We start from the raw sequence: 27,902 nt of genomic DNA, 5'->3' as shown, positions 1-27,902 counted from the left end.
TAGAAACTGAAAGGGCAGTGCACTGGAAGTCAGACAGAATTTTCAGAGTATGTCAGTGTCACGTGTTTTTGAATTCCGGCATTTTAAGACTACTGACAAGCACAGAAAGCAAAAGTTCCTTGAAAAGGGAAGAGACAATGATATGAAAATAATAAGATTGTAATTTAATTACCCTTAAAATACTGAATTTACTTGCAGCACATCATCATACAGTGCATTGCAGCAAACAAGATTCTAATTGGTCTCTATTAACATAACACAAAGCAGAAAAATCTATACACTAAAATTATCTCAACAGGATAGACATTTTAAAAAGCTTTCAATAATTATTAAAAAGCTTTCAATAAAAAGTTTAAACACATTTAAGTTTCAAAAGAATATTTTATACATTTTGGAAAAATATAACATTTACTTTACATAACTGAAACATAAGTTATATTCTTTGTAGTTTTGTAAGCTTCCATTAGTCGTACATTCTCTCATACATTTTCTTTTAATACCTCCTTTTCTCTGAGCTGCAAATCTAATGCAAAAGTATCGCTATTGTGAAGAAAAGTTTGTTTCTGCATTAGTTTCCTGAAAAGTCCATTTGGATTTGCAAGTAGTTCTTCATGTTTTCCACATTCAAGAATTCTCCCCTGGCCAAGGACTGCAACAAAATCAGCATTCTGAATAGTAGACAGACGATGAGCTATAATTAGGACGGTCCTTCCTTCCATCAGCCGGTCCAGAGCTTCTTGCACTAGATATTCATTCTCAGCATCCAAAGCACTAGTAAGAAATAGGAAGTATGGAGGGGAGAGAGAAGGGTATTTGTTATTTTAAGAGAGGTTAGTTTTGTACACATTAGGCTTATTTTGCTTAAACTGCAAACCCTTGCTATTGTTGGTGAAGATGAACTAATGGAACTCTTGGAAAGCGTCACGAATATGCTTAGTGCACACATCCAACTTACAGGCATTACATACTCTTATATGCAAAAATACGCATGGAGAAATAATATTTTTCATTGAATTAATTTAGTGTTAAGAATTAATTTAGTACAAGTTTAGTGATAAGTTGCAATAGAATAATCTCTGTTTTACACTAAGATCTACATTTAAACTGAAGATACAAAACAGGTTTAAGCAGATGTTTCAAAACCAAGTTGCATATTACAAATTCAATTCTATGAAAAATGACACCACAGTGCACCAGCTATTCTTTCCACTTTGCATAAACAGCTCTTACAGATCTCCAACCAACTCACACATTCAAGAAAGCACATTCTTTTTGTGGGTAGAAAAAAATAAGGGGTTAAATACTTTGTGCAAGGGCGTGCAGAGAAAGACAGAAGACAGAACACATCGATTTTACAGACAGATAATTTCTAAGTTTCTATCTATTTTCTTTCTTACCTTGTTGCTTCATCTAACAGAAGAATTTTAGGATCCTGAAGAAGAAAATGAAATTGGTTATAACACTTAGACAAGATCTGAATATTTGTATCAATACAGAACAAGATTTGTATAGATTAAAACTTCAAGTAATGTACTTCATCAAAAGAACTTAGTGTTGTTCAAAGCATTACTTGTAAGAATCTAAATGCTTAGAGGACAAACGAGAAACAACACTCTTCCTCTTCAAATTTTCCAAATTGAAGTAATGGAACACTATTACCTGATAACTATTTGAAAGATTCAAACTAAAGGTGGGAGACAATTTTTAGTGCATACTTGGCAGCTTCAGTCTTGACAAGAACTATCAAAAAACGTGACTGAAAGATAGGAAGAAGCGCATACATAAGTAAATTGTCTTATTCAAACCACTCAGCCCTTGCAAACTTCCTCACTAACGTAAAAGATATAATTTCATTTTTAAAAATATTCTTTCCATCTTTCCTCCTTTTTAACCCTTCCTGCCTACTCACAAAGTGGCTAAATAGCTACTTGGGGGTTGGCTTACCTTGAGCAGAGCTCGAGCAATCGCAATTCGCTGCTTCTGTCCACCTAGAGGAAAAAGCTCAGTAAATTGAAATAGGAAAACAGATGTGAATTAATTTTAACTGAATGCCTTGGCTGAGCAGAGTTAAGCACACGTACATTAGGGTGGTAATAGAAATGACGGAGGGATTTTTTTAACACCTATGGCAGGCTAGGACTTGGAGAAAAAGAATAGTAATAACAATAGAATTTTTAAAATAAGCAATATGAACATGTACCTGAAAGCAAAATGCCTTTTTCTCCAACTACAGTGTCAAACCCTTTTGGAAAATCTCTGATAAAACCAGCAGCATTAGCTATTTCAGCAACTTTCTCAATCTCATCTGCAGTCACAGTAGAAGGATCCTCTGCACCGTAGGCAATATTTTCAGCAATAGAACAGGAGAACAGAATTGGTTCCTGATAAATTCAGAAACATAACTGTTAAGTTAGATCTGTAATTACATGTATTATCTATATTTCAAATAACATAAATCCCACTGAGAAGACCCAGCGTTAATTTCTTTTATACCCATACAAAAGAATATGTAAGCTAGAGTTAATTGAATTAAAAACAATAAAGCCCCCTCTCAACACTTAAATGGGCAGTGAAAACCAATGTTAAAAATAGGTTCCTTTTTTAACTGGCAAAACAAAACAACCCTCAATTCCTAATATGTGAGGAAGAGTTGAGAAAAGGCTATTCATTCAAACACCAGAAAACATCCCTCTACTTTACTACATATCATCAATTGCAATGATGATTCTTCTCTTAATCTCTAGATTTCATGGCATTTTGTGCATTTAATTTATTTTAAAGCTCAGAACAGAGAGATGGCTGGCAGATAAGACAGGGTATGTAAAATAGGAAAGTGAAACATGGTGAGTCTGTATTTTACAAACAGGGTAGAAGAGATGTGCTATATTATGAATACTAGTATGAATCTCCTACTGGTAGCTCAAGTGGAATACATAAATGCAAAAAGCAAAAACACTAATGTGCCCACCGCAAAATAATTTTTGCACAAAATCTTTTGGTGGCATTATTGTATAAAGCAGATGTTGCAACATATATCCTGTTATCCTTATGCTTTTAACCTAAACATCAACCTAACAGTTAAATGCATTGTGAAGCATCTGGGGAGAGGAGGGAAGGAACATACATATTTTAATTAGTCCAATAGTTTATTTTCAAGAGACTATTGAACATTTCTCTGCACTCCCAGAATTTTGGGGTTGCTGGGGAGGAGGCACTACAAGAGCATGTCCCAACAGTGCTGTATTTTCATGCTTTCCTAATAGAATTGTGTGTGTGCCTGGAAACAAACACAGCCCAGAACATCAGTTTTCAAATGTCTGTGTAAAATATGATTGTGTAACTTCCATTAATACAAAATGTGATTAGATGTTAAGCTTTGTGCTACTTGCATCAACAAACCACAGCAAACATCAAGGTGGTCACACCTGTAGAATTTGCAACAATGTACTTTCCTGTCTCCACATGCACATTTTCTCTTCTAAACTAACACTTGGAATGATTATGTAAAAATAGGCTACAGAGTAACGAGACTAGCTCTGAATACTTATTTTTAGAACTAAGCATGAAGAACAGTGATTACAGAGTGACTTCACTGAGAAGCAAGATTATACAGTTTTAAGAGGAAAAAAAGTGAGGCACAGCAGTTTTATCACACACAATTATTTAATTCACTTTGAATTTTTTTCTTCCTTACCTGACTCACTGTTCCAATCTTTGTCCTGAACCATAGTGGATTTAACTGGCGGATATCAAAGCCATCAACGGTGATAGTACCTTAAATTAAGAAACAGTAAAGTCAAGTGTGCTTGGCAAGTACTGAAAAAAACCAGAAAGAATAGTTGAGGAGAACAACCCTTGGGGAATCACATACTGGTGGATCAGAAATGCAAAGCTGTGCATCAAAGGCATTACCACAAGTCAACCGTACACCCCAGATGGAAGCATGGTGCATCAGTGGAATAATCGCATCAGAACCCTAACTGTTTATAAGGTATATCTGAGATGCAAAGCATCAATTGTCATGAATGAGAGCAACACACAAAACGTACCTGAGATAGGATCATACAGCCTAAGCAGAAGAGATACAATAGTTGATTTCCCTGTACCACTTGAGCCAACCAGAGCCATAACGGAGCCAGCTGGAATGCAAAGGCTAAAATCTTTGAAAATTCGTGTTTCTGGACGTGTTGGATATGCAAACTCAATGCCCTTGAATTCCAAAGCGCCTCTGAATGTGTCTTTGCCTAATGTGATTCCCTCTGTATGAAAAAGAATAAAATACAGAAATGTGAACAGAAACAAACAAACAACAAAATCAGCCCTCCTAGAATTTCATTTACAGACATGCAACATCTCCACATTAAATCTAGGTATAGCTGCAAGCCACAATTCGGGACCAGAGGGATTATACTTCAGCTATGAGTGAATCAGTGTGGTACACCACTTGTTCCTGAATGCAGTTCCAGGTTTCTCACCAGCAGTGAATCTGTAGGCTACCTACAGCAAGAGGGAGAATTTGCGTCTTGCTAACACCCAACAACTAAAAATGTTCATTTCTAGTACAATAATCTGAATTTTAAAACATATTATAAACAATTTAAGTTTTGTCAATTAGAAGCAATGAAACAAAATGGCACTGTTGAAGGCCAAAGTCCTGTTGCTACAGAACAGATGCAAAACAATAAACATTGCAGATCACTTACTGCCCTTTCATCAAGCCACAAAAGTCATCTGAAACACCCTCCCTTAATAGACAAGATCAGTTTCCTCTCCTTGTCCTGTTACCTGCGTAGCTTTTCAACAAAGGCTGTCGCTGGCATAAAGCTGCTGCTAGATTTGTTGCATTAATGGACATTTTTTTAGATTTTTTAAGTGGGAAGTATATTTAATAAACTCAGGACAACAGTGTATTCAAAGACTAGTAAGAAGCATAACTCTCAGACAACAGCTCACTGAAACTAAAATTTCAATTTCTGAAATACCATAACAAACCATCAAGAATGAACAATTGCCAAAGTTAAATAAAACCAGCTCCTTTCTGGAGCATAGCATTCAATTTAAACCATTATCTTAAAAGACTACCAGTACTTGAAAAAGCTTATAAGTAGGTAAGATAAAACTCCACAATGTCTTCAAGCCCTGCTAAAATCCCAGTGACGCATATCCATACAAAGCAAACTAACTGGACAATGGTGATGCATTCCCTGTCTCTCACTGACAAAGCTCCTACCAGTTTCGCAAAAACTGGCAGCATCGGAGCAACACCCGAGTAGTGTTTGTTCACACTAAAGACATGGAATTCAAACCCCTTAATTCTTTTCAGATGCTGCACACAAGTAACCCCCAACTAGCCACAGCACATGGTTGCACCTACCCACGTTTGGTTAAACAGTAACCGTGGATAGGAAACAGACACTCATTCAGTAGCAAACAAGTCCTGCTGTTCAAGAGCAAATAATTTATCTTCCCTTTCTTTTTCCCAGTTCCCCATCTCTTTTCCAGGCTTTCAGTTTACAGGTAGTAGCGTAGAAATGTCAAAGGCGAGCGCATGCAGTTTCAGACTCCTTCCTTGACTTTAATCCATGGGCATACATGTTGTAACTTGTTTGCCCGATGAAAGCCCAGTGGCCTGTAAACCTCCCTTTGGAAAACAAAATACATTTGCTAAATCCCGTGCTAGCAGCATAATCCTTACTGTTACCAAAGCAGCAAGTAATCACTTATCTCTATTCTCAGTTCCAGTTATTGCACAGTCTATTCCATGGCCTGAAACACTGAAATCTACTGCAATACAGGAAGTCTGGTACCACAAGTCCTTCCTCTATGTATTATTGTAACAGTATCTAAAAGCTATACATAGCATTGTGCTTGTTCTTGTTTCGATTCCAGATACAGGAAAAACAGACATTATACTTTATTACTGATATATTTATTGTCACCACCACCAACTGAAGTTCCATGAAAATAAAACCTAAGTAGACAAGAAAGGTGTTTTGGGTGGGTTTTGACAGTAGAGAAATGGTCACTTGGCTTTTTCGTATAATAAGCCAGAAATTAACTGTAAGTGGGGTTTGAGACAAGGGTTTATATCCTTTCCTAGGTATTTAGTTTATACTGAAAGGAAACTTAAAAGAAGCTTTCTGTAAGCCTATGCTGTAAGAACGGCTGACACTTTATCCAGTATATGTTCCATTGTTGCATTTATAACACAGATTGTTCTCTGCATGTCACTGCTGGTGTGATTAAACAACTCAATATCTACTGTGTGAAAGACAACTTCTGCCCCAATACTTCTGCTTATTCTGCACTGGTACCACTGTAAAGATGAAGACCACTGAAATAATACAGATTAAAAAAAAATCTCACATAAATGATGATGAAACCAGCAGTTGCACTACATCTATGAAAGGCACAGCAAACTGCAGCGGCACTGGATGTCAAGGCAGGAAGTTTAAGTCAGCTTCATTGCTAAAGACAATAGTCTGCAGCCAGTTGGTGCTTACCTCTGGACAAAGGGCTGCTATTCTGAGTCTGTCTCCATCCACTAGAGACACCATTACTCTTCACTGCCTAAGTCAAGTCTATGCACATTGAAAAGCATCCTACAGTCCATCAGATTAATAACTTGAGGAATTCCAGCACAGGGAGACAGAAGCAGAGCAGAAACTTGAAGGGCAGTATTTCCAAAGAACCCCTCTGTAATCAACTCAGAAGATAAAACCCCATTCTTTCTGTGCTGCTGTGGCAAAGACAGCCAACAGGATGCTGGCTTGCATCAGCAAGGGCATCACCAGCAAAGAAGTCATCATCTCACTCTACTCAGCACTTGTCAGGCCACACCTGGAACACTCTGTTCAGTTTTGGTCTCCGCTACACAAAAAGATGTGGGCAGGCTGAAGAGGGCCCAGAGAAGGGCCACAAAGGTGATCAAAGGGCTGGGAGGCCTACCAGCTGGGGAAAGGCTGGGAGAACTGGGTTTGTACAGCCTTGAGAAAAGAAGGCTTGGGGGAGACCTTATCACCATGTTCCAGCATTTAAAGGGTGGCTACAAAGAAGATGTAGGCTCCCTTTAAACAAGAAGTCACATGGAAAAGTGAAAAAATCTCCCCAGGGAAGTGGTGGCTTCCCCAACATTTGACACTTTAAAGATTCAGGTGGACAGGGTGCTAGGACATCTTGTCTAAGATGGTGCTTCTGCCAAGAAAGGTTGGGCCAGATGATCCTTGAGGTTCCTTCCAGCCTGGTATTCAATGATTCCCTAAAGCCAGAGATCACTCAAAAAATCTGTTAGGTCTGTTGGACGTTCTTTTCTGACTCTCCCTCTTACAGCAGCCTTTACAAAGTTCCCAGACTAGAGGACCATACAAAGTTCAGAGAGAAAGTAGGTGTCAATAGCTCACCTGGAAGCTGCAATATTGCATTTCTTAGGAACATATAGAGCTGGTGAACACTCATGTACAATTTTTGCTTAGTTGGATGCAGCTGACAAAATAAAACAGTACCTTCTACAAGCAAATCATTGAACTACTTTGAGGGATACAGGCCAATGCTGTTTATACAGAATATACTTAGTAATAGAGGGTCTTGTCTAGCTTTTAAAAAATAAAGCTGTAAGTAAGGTATTGCCAGCAACAAATTTTTATTTACTATATTTAAATGTTATTAAAGGTTTTATAAATATTTAATTATGCCACTTAAAATTGTTCAATATTATTTTAATGGTTATTAGTATTTATTTTTATATTTGTTTAAATGTTACTATATTGAAATACCATTTACACTTGAGATATTCTTAATGAAAAACTCTGGTTTTCAAGCTGCTAATTTCTTAGCCATTACAAATGAGCATGGTAAACCTTTTAGTGAAAATATGAGATACAGCTATCTGAGAGCTCCTCCCTCTATTTTTCTTTCACTCTCTTCACTCCAAAGATGATCCAAGAGAAAGTGGTGATGACATCAAAGAAACAGTCTGAGAAGCTAGGAATGAGCATGTCCTCAGTCACATAAAACTTACAAAGTAACATGTTTTGAAAATATTCTAAATTAATTAAAGAAAACCACCAAATTTTCAGCTTCTAAAATTTCTGTTTAAAGGAAAATTTTGTCATGTTTCATATTTATGAAAAGTCAAAATTACTACTGTATCTCATTTCATTCAAAAGAATGTGAGTCAGTACTATCTTTAGGTATTACACACACCCTTACGAAGCACAGAAGAGAAAACTCAACCTATGAACAGTAACAAAGGACCCACCACTGAATGGAAGTTGGGGTTTCCTTTCAATAAGCTCCCACAGACGTCCACCAGCACCTAGTCCTTTCATTAGTTCAGAATAAAAGGAACTTAGACCTAAACAAAAAGCAGAACAGAATTATGCATTCATACGGAATGGAAGACATGGGATACAAAATTTTCATTATACTTTTCACCAGTGGCACTGGAGTTTCATAAACTGTGTTCAGTGTTTGGTAGGAAATATGGCAAACTTACAACAAAAAGGGACAAGGTCTCAAATTATGCAGTGAACCTTACAGCTCATTGGATGAACTCCTATATGTATTGATGATAACATATGTATACTAAGCAGACTTAGCACTTTGAAGATTTGTGGGCCTCGTAGGTGTCAAGGAACACAGGCCTCTTGTAGCAAGACCTTTACTTCAGAATGCCCATGAGAACAACCTCTGTGCAGAACTATATTCTTCAATAATCTTAAGTAGAATTTAAATATATATTTTTATAGCAAATAAAATAAATTCAATGACTGCTTAACAGTGCTTCTAACCTTATTTTTCATATATTTAACATTAATTTGTCCCATGTTTTCAAACCGGCAGGTATCTGTCTGTTGGCCAAACTGCAATAATTTAAGCAGAGAAGAAAGGTTTTCGGTAGTTGGAATGGGTGCCACTGGAATTCTGACACTCAAGGAAGCAGGTTTTATGAATTTCGTCCTCAGGTGCATCTTTGTGCTTCCCATGATATCAGGCTTAGTCTTAGAAGCATACAGACATGCCCTGCTGGTCTATCAGAAGCAACAGACTCATTTTAAAGAAGAACCCTTCCAATTAGTTGTCCAACCTCAAAGTACCTTATCTTCATTTTTTGCCTGCATGCAGTAGGGAAGACTGCTCTGTCAAAAAAGATGAACATTTTGTTTCTGGGCCCATAGATTATAGAGTCTGAGCTTCAGGGAGGAGTCAGGCAGTGAGGAAAAACAAAGGGTTAGAGCCAGAGTGTAGTGTTCTGTGGGCACTTTGTTTACCCTTCTAGCTCAAGAAACTCTATAATGAATTACAGCTAAATCTACATGCCTTTCTAAAGAGAGCACGTTTAACGCAGACCCACATATTCTGTAAAAAATATAACACCAGTATTATTTCTTTGCACAATACACTAAGTTTCTTAATTTAGAGCAAAAAAAAAATATTAAAGTAATAGGTATCTGCCACATATACACACTGAAAAAAAATATAAGTCATCAATTATTATTTTCATTAACTCTTCAGAAAAAAAAATTGTGTAGAATTTCTTGGGAAGATCATTTGGAAGAGACCTTCAATAAATTCAGATCTTTTAAGAGCTTCTTCCCTCCTACCCCCATATTGGCTGTAATGTTTTGAAGTGAAGAAAATTTAATTTCTCATTCCGTACCTCCAATGCTTATTCCAACCCAGAAAGCATACATTAGGAAAGATGAGAGTTCACCAACTGTCATGTAGGCATTGCCCATTAGCAATCCTCCTTTGTATAAGACTGAGAGGACAATTAAGTTTCCAGAAAGGCCAGTCTAAGGAAAAAGAGGAAAAGGCAGATTTTGTTACATACTCCTTAAATATCATCCTCTAAAATGCTGTTTCAGAATTTTCCTTCTAACAAAAGTACTCCCATACTATGGGTATCCAGATTTTGAGAGGACTGTGCTAAACTTGAGCAAAACCAATTCTAATGCAAACCAAGCCAACAGCCAGGCAGACATCCAGCGGCACTGCACTGTGCTACCCAACAAGTATTCTAAAAGCAAGCAACTCTCTTTTGTTTTTTATTTCCCCAGGATGGAAAGGAACACCAAACATTATTCTCAACCATCATTAAAGGAGACAAGCAGATAGTCTGCAGTTACATTACAGTTCTAGAATACCTATTAAGCAAACTCACTGCAGCCTGCTATGGAAAAATGCAATCCCACCCTCCCTCCTGCAGCTGCACACTCCCAGCTTCCTTTGCATTGATACTCATCACATCAGGAAGCGAAACTTGTAAAATGCTAAAGGCGGGGGAAGGCTTCCACAGGCTTAATTCCCTGAATAGGAGGTATAGGTTCAGATAAATAGTACCAAGCTATGGGGTGTGGGGCAGAATAGAGGCTTAAACTGGCTTTATCATACCACTGTATCCTGAGGTGAAGTTTCACAGCAATTTATATTCATTTAAGTCCAGTCTGCCAACAGTTTTACGTAGGTTCAATTTACACTCAATTAATTTATTTGCAGATTTATATGTATCCTCATGAATAATTTATAAATGTTTGGTTTACCTTCATCAAAATATACTTACTGCACCAAAGAAACCTGCCCGGGCCAGTGCCTCTTTTTTAGCCAGTTGTAGCACGTAATCAACTTTATTTGTATACTTCTCCATTTCAGCCATTTCTTGCCCAAAAGCTCGAACTGTTCTTATGTTTCCAATACGCTCTTCAGCTAACTACACGAAAGCAAAGAACAAAACAAATACACACAGACACACAATTTGCAGTGTTCATATTACAGAACATTTGAAAGTTAGACAAAACCACTACACTAATCTCCAAATACATTCCTTTGGATAACAGTGGAAACTTTTTGCTGCCCTCCTACTACTACCCCCCTCCTTTTTTTTGAATTCTATTAAGTTAAAAGTAAACCACATGCCTAGGCAGTTTAAAAAGAACTTCAAGATTGCCTTCACTTAAGTGCTAGCAGAGAAAGAAAAATATAAAAGTAAGGCTAAAAAAAAAACAATTTGATGATGATAAAGGAATTACTAATCACAATAACTTACAATAACAACGCTGGCAGGGAAAAAACAAAGAATATTCTTTTCTACACTAAATCATGCAAGAAAGCCTTTGGCTATTTCCTGAAACAACTCCCCTCATTTGATCAAAGGAACTTAGGAATTAATCTAGCTCAACTACTAATGGCCCATTTCAACTCAGTATTTTATTTTAACTTCTGAACTTCTAAATTTTAACTTCTAAACAACAAACTCTAAAATTACCTCAGTTGTAACCAACTGGACTAAGTTGTTAATAGACACTGTGATGGTCTTACAAAAAACACGACCCCCTTTTATGCATAAAAGTATTATATAAAAATATAACTTTCCTACCTCCATCCCCCATTCAACCAGAAAATTTGAATGGAACACTAAAATTACTTGTTCACATGAAGTCCTACACCTAGTTTACAAAGGCATGGGCCTCCCTGCCACACAGGATGAAGAAGATAACCAGAAAAGGGCTAATCTTCCTTCTGCACAGTCAATTTGCACAAGTCCTATGAAGGACACACAAGTTTAAAACAGCTGACAACTGTGGCCATTTTAACTAGGCTTTTCCTAATTATATTTCTATACATTTTAATGATGTTTCTCCACCCTCAGCCTGTGAGAAAAGGGTAACTACCATCACCAATTCTCTGAGGGTGCTTTGCAATATCATAGTTCAGTCTGCAAATACAATGAAGGCTCCTCTACAACAGCCACTTTAGGAACAACAGCTTCCTCACAAATATCTGGGTATGTGCTGAGATGCCCAGAGAAGTTTAAAAGCTGTCAAGCCTCGTAAACATTATGGGTATAAACTGGAGAGGGGCAGATTTAGACTAGACATAAGGAAGAATTTATTCACCATTAGAGTGGTGAAGCACTGGCCCAGGTTGCCCAGGGAAGCTGTGGCTGCCCTGGAGGTGTTCAAGGCCAGGCTGGATGGGGCCTTGGGCAGCCTGACCTAGTGGGAGGTGTCCCTGCCCATGGCAGGTGTGGTGGAACTGGATCATCTTTTAAGGTCCCTTCCAACCCAAACTATTCAATAATTCTATGATTAAAGAGCTGACAACAAGGTCAGATGTCAAGGGTTCATTCCAGAGGACTTGTTAGCAAAGTTTGGTTAAAAGATGGATCAACCTATGATGCTTCAGATGGCTTCAAACTCGTAACTATAGTCCAAGGAAAGTGTTTTTGAAACCCAGGTACCGATTTACACAGGACTTCACAGGTTGATTTTTAATGCCTTCACACAGCTAAAGCCTCATCTCCTTTTCCTGTGCTTCCAAATTCTCAAGGTCTGGTCCCTCCACATTATATTGTTATGGACAGTAAAACTACATGCTCAGCATGGCTTAGGGCAATGAGTAGTACCATTACCTGCAGAAGGTCTGTAACTTCAGAGATATTAACCCAAACACACTAGAGCAACTGCGAAGTTAACTAGAAAGCGTCGGTTACAAGATTACCTGTGTTGCGTCTGCAAGAGAATCTTGGGTCATTTTAGTAAGTTTTCTCAAGTATCTTCCATAAATCACAGCCACAACAGCCAAGGGTGGCACAACACTCAGAACAAATGCAGCAAGGCTAGGAGACACAAAAAACTAGAAGAAAAAGGTATGTGTCAGGGGTTAGCATTCAGATTAAAAATAACCCACTGTAGTATTGAAGTGCAACTTCCTTTGCTAGAGTTTTCTAAAACTAGCTGGACTGTAATTTAGTGCTGCTGTGCTTTCAATTTATCACGTTTTTTTTCTCCCAGGCAAAATATCTATTCCTCCACAGCATTTGCAGAATGTATCCCACAGTTAGAACAAAGGCATTTAAGCAAATGGGGCTGGATTTCATATCTAGCATTCTCACTGTTTTGCTGTGTGGTCTTAGCCAAGTATCTTAACCTTCCAGTAAACAGGCCTATCAGGAAATCTCCTGGGGATGCTGAAAGACATAAGCTACTAAATAGTTTGTAAAGTCCTTCCACAACTTTTAGATAAATGATGTAACAGATAAAGCTTAACCAGAGATGTATCATAAAGCACGGGAACAGATGGAGTCGCCAGTACTCCCCTATACCCACAAATGCTCATAACCTGGAATAACAGATTTAACTTACTGTTGCAAAACCTTATGATACGTAACAACAATCATCATCAAAGCTCCTAAATAGAATCTTTGCATAAGATTACTTGAAATTAGATCCAATGCATTCTCGCTTCATCTTGCTTTCTGTTTTTGAAACAGAAAAAATCTAAAGAAGCAGTCAAAATTTACTGAATTGACAGACTCTGTAATTATTTCATAATAAATCTTCTTTCTGGCCAAGACTATATAGTCCACCTATAAAGTTATTCTACTTAATCTATGGTAAGATAAAAGCTCAGGCTGTATTTACTTGAATAAATATAGAAAGCTGTAACTCTTATCAGTGCCAAAGTACTGAAGCTTTAAAGCTTTGTAGTAGAAACTCTTAACAGTTTCTAGTAACATCAGTCTTTAAAGATCAATTTTTATCAGGAGACTACTTGCTATCTGGTTTTAACTCCAGGTAGACAGGAGAATTTACCACACTCTCATTTAAGAGAATTGCCACCAACACATTTTTTCTCAGATAAACATAACAAAATTAATGCGACATAAAATATTAGGGGAAGTCAGATTTTTATGTAAACCAACTGACGACCAAGGAATTGGAATTGATGCACTATACCGAACCCCTCATTAATATGCTTCCTATCTAAACAGATTCTTTACTGACAGACAAAAGCAGAAAGACTAACACTTGTAAAAATGCTCAGAAGTACTTTGATATTCAGTGTTGCATTTGCACACCCAAGCTTTAGCCAGAATCAACCCACTGCAATGACTTTTACATCAGGCCCTTTACACGCTATTTTACCTACAACCATGGGAATGTTATGACTGATTTTAGTATCTTCAGTAATAATACAGTTAAGCTATCTGCCTCCTATACTTTGCTTGATAAATTTGGGCAGAAAGAGTAGTACATTTCAAACCCTTTTTCTCCATATTGTGGCTACAGACACATCATCTATTGAAATGCAGCACATAAAAGTTATGCTAGGTAACCACCGAAATACACTTGTATCCAAGAATATGCAACGTTACCTAACAGAACTGAAACAACCGTGAAACTACAAGAAGTGATAAGCTGGGAAGAGTCCACCATACCATCATCCCAACCCCCACAGATGCTTGTGCTCCTGCCCTCAGCCCATCTGAAAGATTTTCAGTCACTGAACGGCCTAAGAGGGCTGTATCTGAAGATAAGCGGTTTATCAGCTCTCCTGTTCTGGTCTTGTCAAAGAAAGCAGTTTCTTGCTTCAGAATAGAGGAGAACATGGTTGTCCTCAAACGTTTCACAATTCTTTGTCCTGTCAGAAACAGAAGCCAATTAAGTATGGCACACAAGACTTTACATAGACACCAACAATATAAAAATCACAATATCATGCATCACTGAACAAGTCACATTACAGAGTTTTAATATACCAGAAGAGAGTGAGCTTTAAGACATCATGTAACAGTAACCAGAAATGAACAATTATTCCAGCATACTTATCTTTGCACTATTATTTTACCTCTGATCTGGTAAAAAAACCCTACTGACTCCAAGAGGATCTCTCAGCCAGTGACAAGAATTTATTTCAGATCATTAAAAAGCCTGACTCTGTGAAAAAAGATGACTCGCAGTACTACTTTTTACTTCTTTTTTTACCTGCAGTCTGCATGAGGTAGACACGAGTAGCATTAGCAGCAGCACCACATAAAAAGATTCCGCTCAGCAAGGCACATAGGCTGGTCAGACTATCAGTGAAGTCTTCACCGGGATTTGTATAAATAACATCAATAACTTTCCCCAGAAAGAAAGGAGCTGACATGGTAATGACACTGGAAACTGTCAGAAAGCCAACAGCAGCTGTGAATCAACAAGAAAAAGGAAAATTATTCATTTATAGTACATATGAAACAATTTTTCACTAGAAATTTCTATTAAATAGTCAGTATTAAATAGTCACTATTTTTTTAGGCTCAGTTCTGAATAGGATATTCTAAGCCACTGTATAAATTAACTTATGCAAGGCACATTTTTAGATCCTGGAAGCCCCTGTTTACAACTACAGTCGTGGAATTGCTTTTCTCATCTAACCTTCCACACCACAATCCAACAAGGTCAACTTTTCACAGATGTCATCCTTAGAAAGCACTGTTACCGAATTTCCCATATCTCGTACATGCCTGTTTGGTTTGGGGTCTATTATTCATGCTTGCTACTGTATTAAAGCCTCCAATTGCCTGTTTCTGAGATAGCAATGGATTGAAGTAAAAATCTGACCTGAGAACCGTCTAAAACATATAATTTTATTGGTGGAAAAAAAAACAACAAAAAAGCATTTTAATTTACTCTAGATACATTTGGTTTTGGTTTATTCTTTATTACTCTTGGTCTAAAAAAATAGCATATGCTTGAATTAGAAGTACATTTGCTGATGGGCAAAGCTCTTGGATTCCAATTGCAAGATCACCTATGGAACAACCTGTGTAACTCACTTGATGCTGTATGAAAATCACACTGGAGCAAGACTTAGCCTTTTGAACTTTAATCTGCAAAGAAATGTCTTGAGCCAAGAACACGGCTTGATTCTGAAAAGGCATGCCACATATGGAAGGCTGAGAGCTAGGAAAAAGAACCATCTTAATTGAAAATTTATCCAGCATAGCTTTCCAACAGCCAACCCCACACTTAAAGCAACCATTCCTAGGACTGCTACAAAACTACCAGCAGATTACACCTTCAAAGGCAAGACACTGCACTGAAAATCCTGATGGTGCTCAAGATCTGGTTTCATTCTACCGAGCTTTTTGTATCACTTTTATGATGAAGACAGCAGAAAGCGCCCCCAGCAGCTCACTGCTGTAAGCAATATTTCTAAAATCTGTTACAGATGGTTCATTGCTCCTTACCACCTCCACACGCATGTGGAAAGCTTTGTTTCAGTTTTTACTTGAAATGTAAATACAGCTGTTCATTTATGATGAAGAATTCAGGGTACAGAAAATGCATGCCCGCCACCATCTGAAGCAAATACTTCTCTGCACCCTCACAGCAGTAACCCAGAGCAGTCCTGGGAGAGCTCCACACATTGCCCAAACAAGCTTTATCTTTGCCGCTGTATCCATGCTGCAGCCTAGATTTTTACTTAAGATTCTTTGTGTTGTGTTATACTGCATGTGAAAGATAAAGGACTTGGATCTTTAACTTGAAGCTCTAGAAAACTACTAGAAGCCAGAGTAGGAAGGGCAAGACTTCCTGCTGTAAAACCTGTCATCCATGCCATAGACACACCTTGTAAGCATATTATTTACTAGCTAAAACTTCATAAGAATGAGTGACCTTATTAACAGGCTGGCTGCATTGGTGTAGCGAAGCTGTGAAGCAGCAGGGAAACATCCAACAAAAGCCAGGTCATCTCCTGTCAGGAAAAGCTGATCTATTAGGCAGCGTGAGATGGTCATAAGCATTGCTTATAAGCACAGTGCTGCATGGCAGCTCAGCCTCCACCAGTCCAGACAGTTTGGAACTGGAATGGAACTGACTATATGAACTGCATATATAAATACTCACTGAAGGAAAATGACTGTATGGCTAAGAACCCCATGTGTCTGTTTAGTGGTTCAGCCCTCCTGGCATGGATTTACCTTCAGCTCTTCTTCCTTCAAACTGGCAAGGGTTGCAATATAATTACTTCCCACAGCCTTAACTGAACTAAAAGCAAATACTACTAAATAAAAGTGAAGACGGCTAATGTACTTAAACATTAGATAAAGTATCAGTGGTAATACAAACAATGCAGTCCCAATGATGAGAAAGTTTATACAATCCAGATTACACTTTTAATTTTCTCCCTAAGCAACATATCTGTCTTTATTAATTTAATCACAAATCATACTCAGAATAAGGTTCCCTAATTGAAATCCTTACTTTGATTACACCAGCAGAACAACTAGAAATGAGCACAGATGCCAAGCTGTTGCCCTTTTTTGTTTTCAACTGTAGACTAGTTGAAGAAATAGCAATCAGCAAACACTCATTCTATCTCCTCATTCAAAGAACAGCTGTCATTGTGATAACTAGCTAAAGGGAGGAGGACGAGGTGTTCAGCAACCAGATACGACACTGCAGTGACGCTGAAGGTTGTTACTGACAGAAAAAAAGGTCAGAGTAAACTTTATAGTATCAGTTTCACATAGCTTACTCTGTTACACAGAAAGTTGACATACAAAAGAGTGTATTTTGGAAGCTTTATTTTTTATAGTAAACCTGTTTTGTAGGCTATGAGATTAAAATAATGTGAGGTAGATCAATGAAACTTATAAAACCAGGGCTATATCAAAGTGGCAACAGAAACAAAGTCAAGGCAAGCTGCTTCCAGCAGCAGCTGAGCAGTCCTCTTGGAAAGGTTAGGCAAACATTTTGCTTGTCTACTTGCACAGAAATCCAGATCACTGTACGGACAAAGTGATGCCTTTATCACTACTAAGATCAATGTGCTCTCTGTTAAAGCTAATGTGAGCTTGATTCTTGACAGCGGATCTGCAACTTCATTTCATGGTAGAAGTATTCAGGGACAAGGAATTGGTCACTGAGAAACAAAGATGTTTACAAGCAACAACTAGACAGAGCCACCAGAAATCTTTCTTCAGAATGTGGACTAAGTGACTCCAAAGAGTTATAAACCACCTCTTCACATGCAAGACCACCAAGAGACTGAAAGTTTCTAATTTTGCTGGTCCTTACCAGAGCACACTTCTCACCCAGTACAGTATATGGAAGTGTATTGAAGCCAAAACACTGCCTGCAAGCCTGCTGGAGGAAGAGCTATTTTAAACATAAAGATTTGACTTCAGATGAATTAAAAGCAGTCACCCAATCAGGGATGAAGGACAAAAACACGGGGTAATTATGATGTTTGGCAGCATCTGGTAACACAGCAACAGGACCCTACCTAGTTACTATTGAGTAAGGTTATGAACGTTATCTCCCAGAATCTTAGTTATTCTGCTGGGTTCATTGGAAGATCACAGTTGGCAGGTCAGAGAGCAAGCTTTGCATTTATGAGAAGTACCCTTTTATTGGTAACTGCGAATGCCTGTCCTTCATCAGTATCCATACTTTTTTATTCTAATATGCAGTGACATTTTTAGCTTAACACTGAATTTTCACAAGGGCATTTCAAGTGACAAATAAAAGCAACTGCATTCTATCAAGTGCATGCACAGGAATCAGGCTCTTTAGTTGTTCTTCTCTGGGAGAAAGATGCACTGGTAAATTTTATATTTATTGGTTAGGTAAAGTGAACCCTGGCCCACAAGGAATTTGTTTTGGATTAACAGCAGGAGGTTGAAAGACTGGTATCAATCCTATGAAGAGCCAGTTCTACAAATATTTACTTCAAGATTAAGTCTTCTTCCAGAGTATACTGTAAGCACTTAAGGATGTTCTGTATACTACTAGGTTAGGTAGGGCTGGTGTGGTTTTCTTCCTGTGTTTAATTCTTACACTGCACCTGCTATTATGCAAGGAGAACCTTTCAGAATCACCCTCCTTCCATTATTAAGAACAGCTGCAATACTCTGCTCAGAAAAAAATACAGTTAATTCCTGACAGCACGGATGACTACTGCAGCTCTGGTGCATTTTGTAAAGCTGCTAGCTCTTTGAGTGGATTGTCTTAATTTGCAGGTATTGTCAATATACTCAGTTTTTCAAATTAGTATTTCCAGTGATGATCAGAGCTTTTAGAAATTGTTTATAAGAGTATTGTATTCATTTTTATGTGCTTGTTGACTCTGTGGTGTTTTTTCTTTTGTGTGTAAAAAATAACAAACCAAAAGAGCAGTTCAGGTTTTCAAACGGCAGAGACTGTCTTCTTTGTTGCACAACTTACTGAAAGTTTCTTCAAGACGGCTTAAGAAAAGGCTGGCATACTGTGGGTTATCTGATTTATCAGGATTATTTAACAGTTTGGAGAAATTAACAGTTGCAGAAAACTGTTGTGAGACAGAATTAAATGAGAGACAAACAACACCTTTGAGATAATATCTCAAAACCAACGTCCAGGGTTTGGAGAGCACATTGAGATACCAGTACAGGATCGAGCCCCAATGTGTCAGCTGGTGGCATCCCTCACACTCAGAACATTTACACACTGCAACTTACAGAAGAAATCTATCACTCTGAAGAAAGCCCACTCTGAGTCATGAGGTGTTCAGGATTAATAGACATCATCCTCACTAACTCCTCAGTGAGGTTCCTATGATCACACAGGACAGACCTACCAGAAGTACTTTGTTATGGAGCAAACAAAATATCAAGGAGCCTTTGCAGAGTAGGCTATAGAGGGTTTGTGGGAAGAGCTTTCAGAGACAACTAAGTGTCATTACAGACAGAGCAGAACACAGTGATTTGAGGAAGCCCAAGGAAGGGAAGAGCAACTAAGACTGCCACTTGTCACAGGAGTGGAGGAAGAGGTAGCAAGACACACAGCCTAGTATCTCTATTTTACAATTTGTTATTATCAATACAAACAATATCACAAGCTAGTCTTTTTAATACACACAAAAATAGCTTGCCACAAATAGGCCTGCTTAAGAACCCACTGAAATTTTTCTTTTTCTGTTTTTTGGGGGTTTTTTTTGCCATTGTAGGAAACATATAGACAACTCAACACCTATACACAAAATGTAAAAGCAATTCAGGGTGGGGGGAAAAAGAATGCTATCACTTTTATTTCTAAAGCTTACTATCCTATCAAAACCCACAATAAAAGGATGCCTCGTATATTCAGAGGATTCTAGCTTGCTGCTTTCAACAGCTTCCCTGGACTACTATTACAGGACAACGCCCCAGTCTATAGTTCAGATATGGCAGAAGTACAGAGCTTACTCAGAAAAGTAGGAAAGCACTAGCAATTTTGGTATTTTTTCATGTTAAAATAGCATAAACCATTAATTATGCACTTACAGAGTTCACTTGTAAATATTTAAAAAACAGAATTCCTTTCAACAACAAAGTATTTTAAAATTTCTATTGTATTTTTTCATTATATTGGTTTTCCACAGACACAAAAATCAGCCAAATTTCTAATCACCAAATGTTGAAAAGTAATAAAATAACTGTAGGATTGCAGGCGGGAGTTTAGCTTTTTTTTTTTTTACCATGCGTTTAAAATGGAAGCATTTAATTGTTCATATTTATCTTGTGAAGAAGAAATTTATGTTAGACCAATTTAGCTACTATAGCTTCTGTCTTCATAATTTACACAAATGGTGCAGCAAAATCATTCTGCAGAGAAATCAAGTTATAAGCACATACCTGATCATAGTGGTTGGCAGCTACCGATTCTATGATGTGTTACCCAAGTAGCTTCATTAATGGTTCACTACCAATGTAAAATAAGGGACTGTCATCAACTAGCCACAGAAAGCAAACTTTTTGTGATAAAGCTAGAAGGCTGCTTGGACTTACATAAGTTCCACATCAAACGTGAATAAAATCAGAAGAAAAACTGAGGGGAGGGGAACAGAAAACCGCCATGTAGCCTATTTGATTTCTACACTGCACATGAGAAAACATTTATAAAGTTACCCTTGTATGTACCATCATATAGGAATTTTGATTTTTAAACCCACAAGAATTGCCTCCGGAAAATTCAAATTAAGTGTTTTTGTTGAGTTGGTTTCAGATGAGCAGAACAACTTTACAGTAACTAAATACAGTAACAAAAAACAGTGGCCACATATGTGGACTTGAGAAGCGAACGCAAATTTTGGCTGGCAGTTTCTCAGCTACTATGTGACAGCACAGAAAGCGCAAGATTGACATGACATAGGTTCAACCCAGGTTCCAAAGAGAAGGGTATTCTAGCACCTGTAAGGCCCTCCTCTACTCCCACTAGCTTCTTTCCCATTCTGCACACTACGGAATTAATTTGACTCACTGTCAAGGTTAGAATGGCTGTACTTTTTGATTTTTCAGAATGATTTTTCAAGGAGATGCCACTTGTCTGACTTATAATTAATTTTTAAATGGATGAGGGAAAAGCACAACCTTAACAGTGTGCAGATTGCCTGCTGCTGTTCAATCGAACACATGCTACAAAGCTTGGGAGAGCAAAAGTTTCGAAATTAAATCATTTAAATGCTACTACAGACTAAATAAATACTATGTGCCCGATTTAATTTCCTAAAATAACTCAAGTTTTCAAAGAAACTCCTACTCAAGTGCTTGACGTAAGAAATGTCAGCTTGTTCAACTATAAATAACCGAAAGCGTGAATTTCTAGCAGCAATACTCACAGCCAATGTGTTCTAAATTTCTATCTGCATCTTGTATAAAAATATTCAAGTTGCTCACTATCGTAATCATCCCAAAATCAAATGAATTATTAAAATAGTTTCTGAAATACATTACCAAGAATACATCTAAAAAATGCAGATATTCCTAAGTCACTGGATTTTTTTAATTACCTTGCTTTAACGATTGCTTTTATAGGCATTTACTCCTTATGGAAACCATGCAAGATAAATCTACAGCAATCTAATACTTCTCCAAGGATGACAAAGTGCATCACCTGGTGTAACTTCAAAGTACAGAAAAACTCACACTGTGAATAATGCAGTGCTCTTCTGATTTCATGGCAAATTTTAACCTATAGGAAAATAATTATTACAAAATATGTCCAAAATTCTAAAATAAAACTTACGAAATAACATTTCCATCACATTTCTAGGGACAACCTGCCTATAAAACAAACCTCCTTGCTTTAACTCAGTGTCTAGGAAGTGTTATTCAGGGAAAAGGCATGCTTTGCTATTGGATTAAAAATTTCAGAGTTCCTTGAGCTTACTTTACAATTCAATAGAACTATTGTTTTCTTCCAGTATGGTCTGGATAAAGTACAACAGACAGATTCTCACAGGGGGGGATAAGGAAGCAGGAGGAAATAAAAGGGATCATTTTGAAAAGGCATTTTTGTGGCTTTACATACACAGCAGGATTTAATAAATTAAACAATGGCCCTGTCCTCTTCCCTGGGAAACAAATTTAACTGAAGACATAAATTTACCTGATCTGACTGCATAGGATCAACCAAAGAATTCCTAAAATTACCTCCCCCCTTTGTTAAACCTGGGAGGTATTACAGAATTTACAAACTCCTAATTTTAGTGCACAAAACTGTGCCCACTAACAAACTGAATTCCCATCATAGTATTTAGCTGTCTTTATAGCACACTGTAACTAGAGATGAAACATGGAACATATTACACTGAGAAGGAGGAGGTTTGGCAGCAAGATATTTGGTGTATTTATTTTCATGCCTAATAGCCTCTGGAGGGTCAGAACCTCCTTCTGCGAGGAGAGTATTGCAGGGGGTGCTGCGTGTCAGCACACCGCAACTCCTGGCCGGAGCATGCAGCTTCTTCCCGAGACAGCAGATAGTGAAGAGACCTGCTGTAAAACAAGATGAAAGCATATCTTTTGGTGCCAGTCACAAACAGAGAAGGCCACCTTCACCTTTGTACCTGCACCTCCTCAGCTGAAACCATTTCCTAACTGCACCAAGATGGGTGGATCGTGGTCTTGCTCAAGTTCCTCACAAATCATCCCCTGCTCCCCGGGCCTCCCACTGTCATCACTGCAACTACTCCATCTTCTGTGAAAGCACGAGCAGAATATCACAACCCATGCCACACATAATCACAGAAAGGGTATCTATCACTTTACTCCGTAGTGGTAATGCTATACACCTATGTTACCAACTAGGGATTATATAAAATGCAAAAGAACTGGAAGAGCTCAATTTTCTTGCAAAACAAAGCTGCACCAGTAAAGCTCCTGTAGAGACCCTACAGCATTTGCCTACTGTTTATATGGACCCGAAGGGGAAATTAAATGTTTTACCCTAGGTTCTTTGTTTCATACAGCGAAACCATTAACCTTCCTCTTTCTTTGAATGCAGGAAAAAAAAGAGAGATACTGAGCTTTCAAGGACTAGTTTCTCAATAAAAAATGCAGCAGGAACAAAATACAACGTAGTTCAACGTATGTTAGATACGATGGGCAGATGTCACTTCCCTGCAACCACCTATAAGGCATTTTACTCATATTTGCCCTTCCTGTACCCTATAATGATCTCAAAGTATTTTCCTTGATAGCTTTTCCATCCTCCCACTTAATTACAACTTAACAACAAAAGTTTTCCCTTAAGTGGTGTGTCAATAAAGAAGAAAAATTTTACATAAATTCACTCTTCTCCCAGAACCGAGACAAACAGAACGCTGAAAAAGTTATTACATGTGCACATTTTTTTCCACCCTCATGATTTGATATCATCAGGTTTTTGTGTTGTTGGTGTTTTTTTAACTTTAACTCAGGCCATTTTGTTATCTCAAAATACAAAACTGTATGTTACTGATTTTTAGTAACTGTGACAGTAGATTTACTTGGATAAAACGATCGCCAGACGGCACAGATTAAGAATACTTAGCCCTATTTTAAAACACAAACAAGTACAATGTACCCTGTGATAAATAATTTGACAGCAAGTGCCCAGTAAAGGAAACTTAAGTTCTCAGTTAGTTAGGAGCCTTTGGCTCCTAAATGCCATCCTTAAAATAACAGATTTATTAATTTGTTCCAATTTCAATGAGAAAAACAAAGGACTTCACTGTAAAATCAGCAGGTAATCTATCTGATCAGACACTCACTTTTCCACCAAAATCTGAATAGACTGAACATTAGTTACTGGCAAAGGGCCTTTTTTCTTTTTAGTCCATAAACCTATGAAGAAAAATAACCCCAAGCAAGACTGAAGCCTTACAGAACATTACACCTTTTCCCCTATACACCCAAACCTGTCCCCATCAAATTTCCCTTGTTTTTATTCCACACACCCAAGACAGTGGTATGACCTGTGTAAAGCAGGCGTTCACAGTACAGGAATAATTATAACTTCTTATAAAAATTAATTTGGATCCAAATTATTTTGGCTGTGTAATGACAACGCGTAAGGAAGCCCCATAACTATCCATGGCGAGTAAAAACTTTGAAGCTATTTGATATTTCTCAAAACCACCTCTTCGTGTTAGGTCCAATTGCCTCACCTCTTTTCTTTCGAACACCACTTACCCACACCTCGGGAGCTACCCAAGTTTTTGAAAGGGCCTCACACTGCCATGAGAGCACGTATGCTGCCCGCCAATAAAGGTGGGTTTAAAACAACCAAACCACATCATAATTTTGCATTGTTTTACAGCTATTTGCTACTGACGGCTATTATCCCATTATCCTCATGAGAGGCAACGTCAAGAAAAGTTTGTTCCTACTCTTGGTAGTCAGTATCACTGTCAACGGTGTAATTTATACCACAATGGTGTTTGACTTCACCATATACACTATAAATAAATAGTTTTCATCACTGTTAAGTGTGCATTTTATACCACAATGGTGTTTGACTTCGCCATATACACCATAAATAAATACATAAATGGTTTTCATCATTGTTAAGGGTGTCTTTTATACAACAACGGTGTTTGGCTTCACCATATACCCTATAAATAAATAAATAAATAAATAGTTTTTATCACTGTTAAGGGTTCAATTTATACAACAATGGTGTTTGATTTCATTGCATATGCCATAAATAAATAAATAAATAGTTTTCATCACTGTCAAGGGTTCAATTTATACAACAATTGTGTTTGACTTTGCCATAAACACCATAAATAAATAAATAAATGGTTTTCATCATTGTTAAGGGTGTCTTTTATACCACAACGGAGTTTGGCTTCACCATATACCCTATAAATAAACAAATAAATAGTTTTTATCACTGTTAAGGGTTCAATTTATACAACAATAGTGTTTGATTTCATTGTATATGCCATAAATAAATAAATAGATAGATAGATAAATAAATAAATAAATAGTTTTCATCACTGTCAAGGGTTCAATTTATACAACAATTGTGTTTGACTTCACCGTGTCAGCACCATAATAAATAGTTTTCATCACAGTTAAAGGCGCCTTTTAAACAACAACGGTGTTTAACTTCACCGTATACACTATAAATAAATAAATAAATAGTTTTCATCACTGTTAAGGGTACAATTTATACAACAATGGTGTTTGATTTCATTGTATATGCCATAAATAAATAGATAGATAGATAAATAAATAAATAGTTTTCATCACTGTCAAAGGTTCAATTTGTACAACAATTGTGTTTGACTTCACTGTGTAAGCATAGTGAATAGTTTCCATCACGGTTAAAGGCGCCTTTTATACAACAACGGTGTTTAACTTCACCGTACATCCAATAAATAAATAGTTTTCATCACTTTTAAGGGTTCAATTTATACCGGTGGTGCTTGACCTCACGACGTACACCATAAATAAATGAACAGCTTTCAAAACACTTAAGGAAGGTTTCAGGCGAGGCATTCTCGGGTGAATCCAGAACTCCGATTTATTCCTTTCTACCAGCCCTGGGCTGCGGGGCTGGAGCTGGATGATGTTTAAGGTCCCTCCCGGCCCCCCGCGCGGCACGACCCCCACTTTCCCGCCGGGTTTGCGGGCGCTCCCCAACTCGAGCCGCGAGGAGGACGCGCGCCCGCAGCTTTTCTTCCCCCGCGGTTCGGGAGGAGAACACGCCCCCCCCGTCCGCCCGCCGGCCGGCCCGTACCTGTCAGCCTCCCGCGCTCGGGCCGCGCCAGCGCCAGCAGCCGCCGGGCCGGGAAGGGCGGCGGGGCGGGCGGCTCGGGGTGCGGGTCGCGCGCGGCGCTGAGGGCGCGGGCGCCGGCGGCGGCGGCGGCGGCGGGCGGGGGGAGGCGGCGCGCGGGCGGCGCGCGGAGCCCCGCGGGGCCGGCGCGGGCCCAGGGGGGCGGCACCGCGCGCCGCAGCCCCCGCGGCAGCCACGGCAGCCGCGCCGCGTAGCCCGCCATGCGCCCGCCGGGGGAGCCGCCGGCGATGCTGCGGGAGGAGGCGGAGGAGGAGGAGGAGGAGGAGGAGGAGGCGGCTCCGCGCCGCCGCCCACGGGCCGGCAAGCGGGGACCCGCGGCGGCCCCGTCCCGGCCTGCGCCGCGCTGATAGCGCCGCGGTGTCGGCTCCTCCCCGGCCCCGCGGGAGAAGCGTGGAGGGGGTGGGGGGAGCGGGGAAATGGCGGCAGGGGTGTCCCTGGCCGGGCCTGGGGCGGCTGGGTCCCACCTTTGCGACGAGTGGGAGCGGCCTCGAGCTGCGCCCCCTCACCACAAGAAGGATGTTGAGGCTCTGGAGCGAGTCCAGAGAAGAGCAACGAAGCTGGTGGAGGGGCTGGAGAACAGGCCTTATGAGGAGCGGCTGAGAGAGCTGGGGGTGTTTAGCCTGGAGAAGAGGAGGCTGAGGGGAGACCTCATTGCTCTCTACAACTACCTGAAAGGAGGTTGTGGAAGAAAGGAGGTTGTGGAGAGGAGGATGCTGGCCTCTTCTCCCATGTGCCAGGGGACAGGACGAGAGGGAATGGCCTCAAGCTCCGCCAGGGGAGGTTTAGGCTGGACATTAGGAAAAACATTTCACAGAAAAGGTCATTGGGCACTGGAACAGGCTGCCCAGGGAGGTGGTTGAGTCACCATCCCTGGTGGTGTTTAAAACACAGATAGATGAGGTGCTGAGGGGCATAGTTTAGTGCTTGGTAGGAATGGTTGGACTCGATGATCCTGGAGGTATTTTCCAACCTAGTGAGTGAGTGAGTGTGGTTCAGATTGGACATGAGGAAAGATTTCTTCACTGAAACGGCTGTTGGGCATGGTGGAGGCTGACTGGGCGGGGGTTGAGTCGCCATTCCTGGAGGCATTTAAAAGACAGGCAGATGAGGTGCTCAGGGATATAGTTTAGCAAAGAACAGGTACAGTTAGACTTGATGATCTTAAAGATCTTTTCCAACCAAGCAATTCTATGATTCCATGGATCCAGACCACAGGTGAGGGGCCCCATGCTCAGAACAATGTGGAGAAGAGCAAGGGGATTGCGGCAGAGGAGGCCGCGACCTGGGGGGTGCAGATTACATATCAGGGAAAATTTCTTCACCGAAAGGGCTGTTGGGCACTGGCAGAGGCTGCCCAGGAGGGGATTGAGTCCTCATCCCTGGAGGGATTTAAAAGATGGGCAGACGAGGTGCTCAGGGACGTGGTTTAGTAGTGGACAGGTACGGTTGGACTTGATGATCTCAAAGGTCATTTCCAACCCAACAATTCTAAGATTCACCTGGGAGGGTGCCGGCAATTGCACCACCCAGTCCCAAGAGATGGAGAAGGGGTCTCTGTCCTACTCACACGGACTTCAGGGCAGCCCAGGGAGGGTGCTTGTCCCTTTTCCCTGTTCCTCCCTGCCAGGCCTGTGTGGAGGGAGGCATCTCGGGCTGCCTGACAGGTTTTGGTAGCCTGTGTCCACAGGGTGTCCTGCCTCTGTCAGTGAGTGTCCAGCACTGTGCTCAGGTGGCCAAGAAGGCCAGCAGCATCCGGGCTTGTGTCAGAAATGGTGTGGCCAGCAGGACCAGGGAAGTGATTGTGCCCCTGTACTCTGCAGTGGTGAGGCTGCACCTTCAAATACTGTGTTCAGTTTTGGGCGCCTCAGTACAGGAACGATGCTGAGCTGCTGGAGTGTGTCCAGAGGAGGGCAACAAAGCTGTGAAGGGTCTGGAGCACAAGCCTTATGAGGAACAGTTGAGGGAACTGGGTTGTTTAGTCTGGAGAGAAGGAGGCTGAAGGCAGACCTTATCATGTCTACAACTACCTGAAAGGAGGTTGTGGAGAGGTGG

General features: G+C 39.6%; 2 protein-coding genes across 2 annotated transcripts in view; one reads left to right on the top strand and one right to left on the bottom strand.

Moving 5' to 3' along the window:
• Window positions 1–143: 143 nt before the first annotated feature.
• Window positions 144–26,052, bottom strand: ABCB10 (ATP binding cassette subfamily B member 10). Its single transcript, XM_069852301.1, has 13 exons — window positions 25,794–26,052; window positions 14,766–14,966; window positions 14,219–14,421; window positions 12,499–12,633; window positions 10,562–10,708; window positions 9,659–9,794; window positions 8,258–8,353; window positions 4,050–4,259; window positions 3,695–3,774; window positions 2,201–2,381; window positions 1,945–1,988; window positions 1,398–1,432; window positions 144–771 (listed from the first exon to the last, which is right to left on the bottom strand). Exons 1-13 carry the CDS (start codon window positions 26,050–26,052, stop codon window positions 480–482), a joined length of 2,019 nt encoding a protein of 672 aa, XP_069708402.1. The 3' UTR covers window positions 144–479.
• The window catches only part of GALNT2 (polypeptide N-acetylgalactosaminyltransferase 2), a 246,957-nt gene continuing 244,967 nt past the window's right edge, over window positions 25,913–27,902 (top strand). The window contains exon 1 of the mRNA XM_069852304.1: window positions 25,913–25,918. The gene's annotated coding sequence lies outside the window, so the exon portion shown is untranslated. The remainder of the gene's footprint in view (window positions 25,919–27,902) is intronic.

The sequence above is a fragment of the Phaenicophaeus curvirostris genome, chromosome 2 (assembly GCF_032191515.1).
Source record: "Phaenicophaeus curvirostris isolate KB17595 chromosome 2, BPBGC_Pcur_1.0, whole genome shotgun sequence".
Lineage (NCBI taxonomy): Eukaryota > Metazoa > Chordata > Aves > Cuculiformes > Cuculidae > Phaenicophaeus > Phaenicophaeus curvirostris.
This window is presented reverse-complemented; position numbering and strand designations above follow the sequence as displayed.

What these genes read in the sequence shown, in the direction of transcription:
- ABCB10 (XM_069852301.1), bottom strand. Translation starts at nt 26,052, where the DNA reads ATGGCGGGCTACGCGGCGCGGCTGCCGTGGCTGCCGCGGGGGCTGCGG. An exon ending in GGGCAGGTTTCTTTGGTGCA is followed by an intron (nt 9,795 to 10,561) that starts GTAAGTATATTT and finishes CTTTTTCCTTAG; the next exon opens with ACTGGCCTTTCTGGAAACTT. An exon ending in ACCCCAACTTCCATTCAGTG is followed by an intron (nt 4,260 to 8,257) that starts GTGGGTCCTTTG and finishes TTTTTCATACAG; the next exon opens with AGGGAATCACATTAGGCAAA.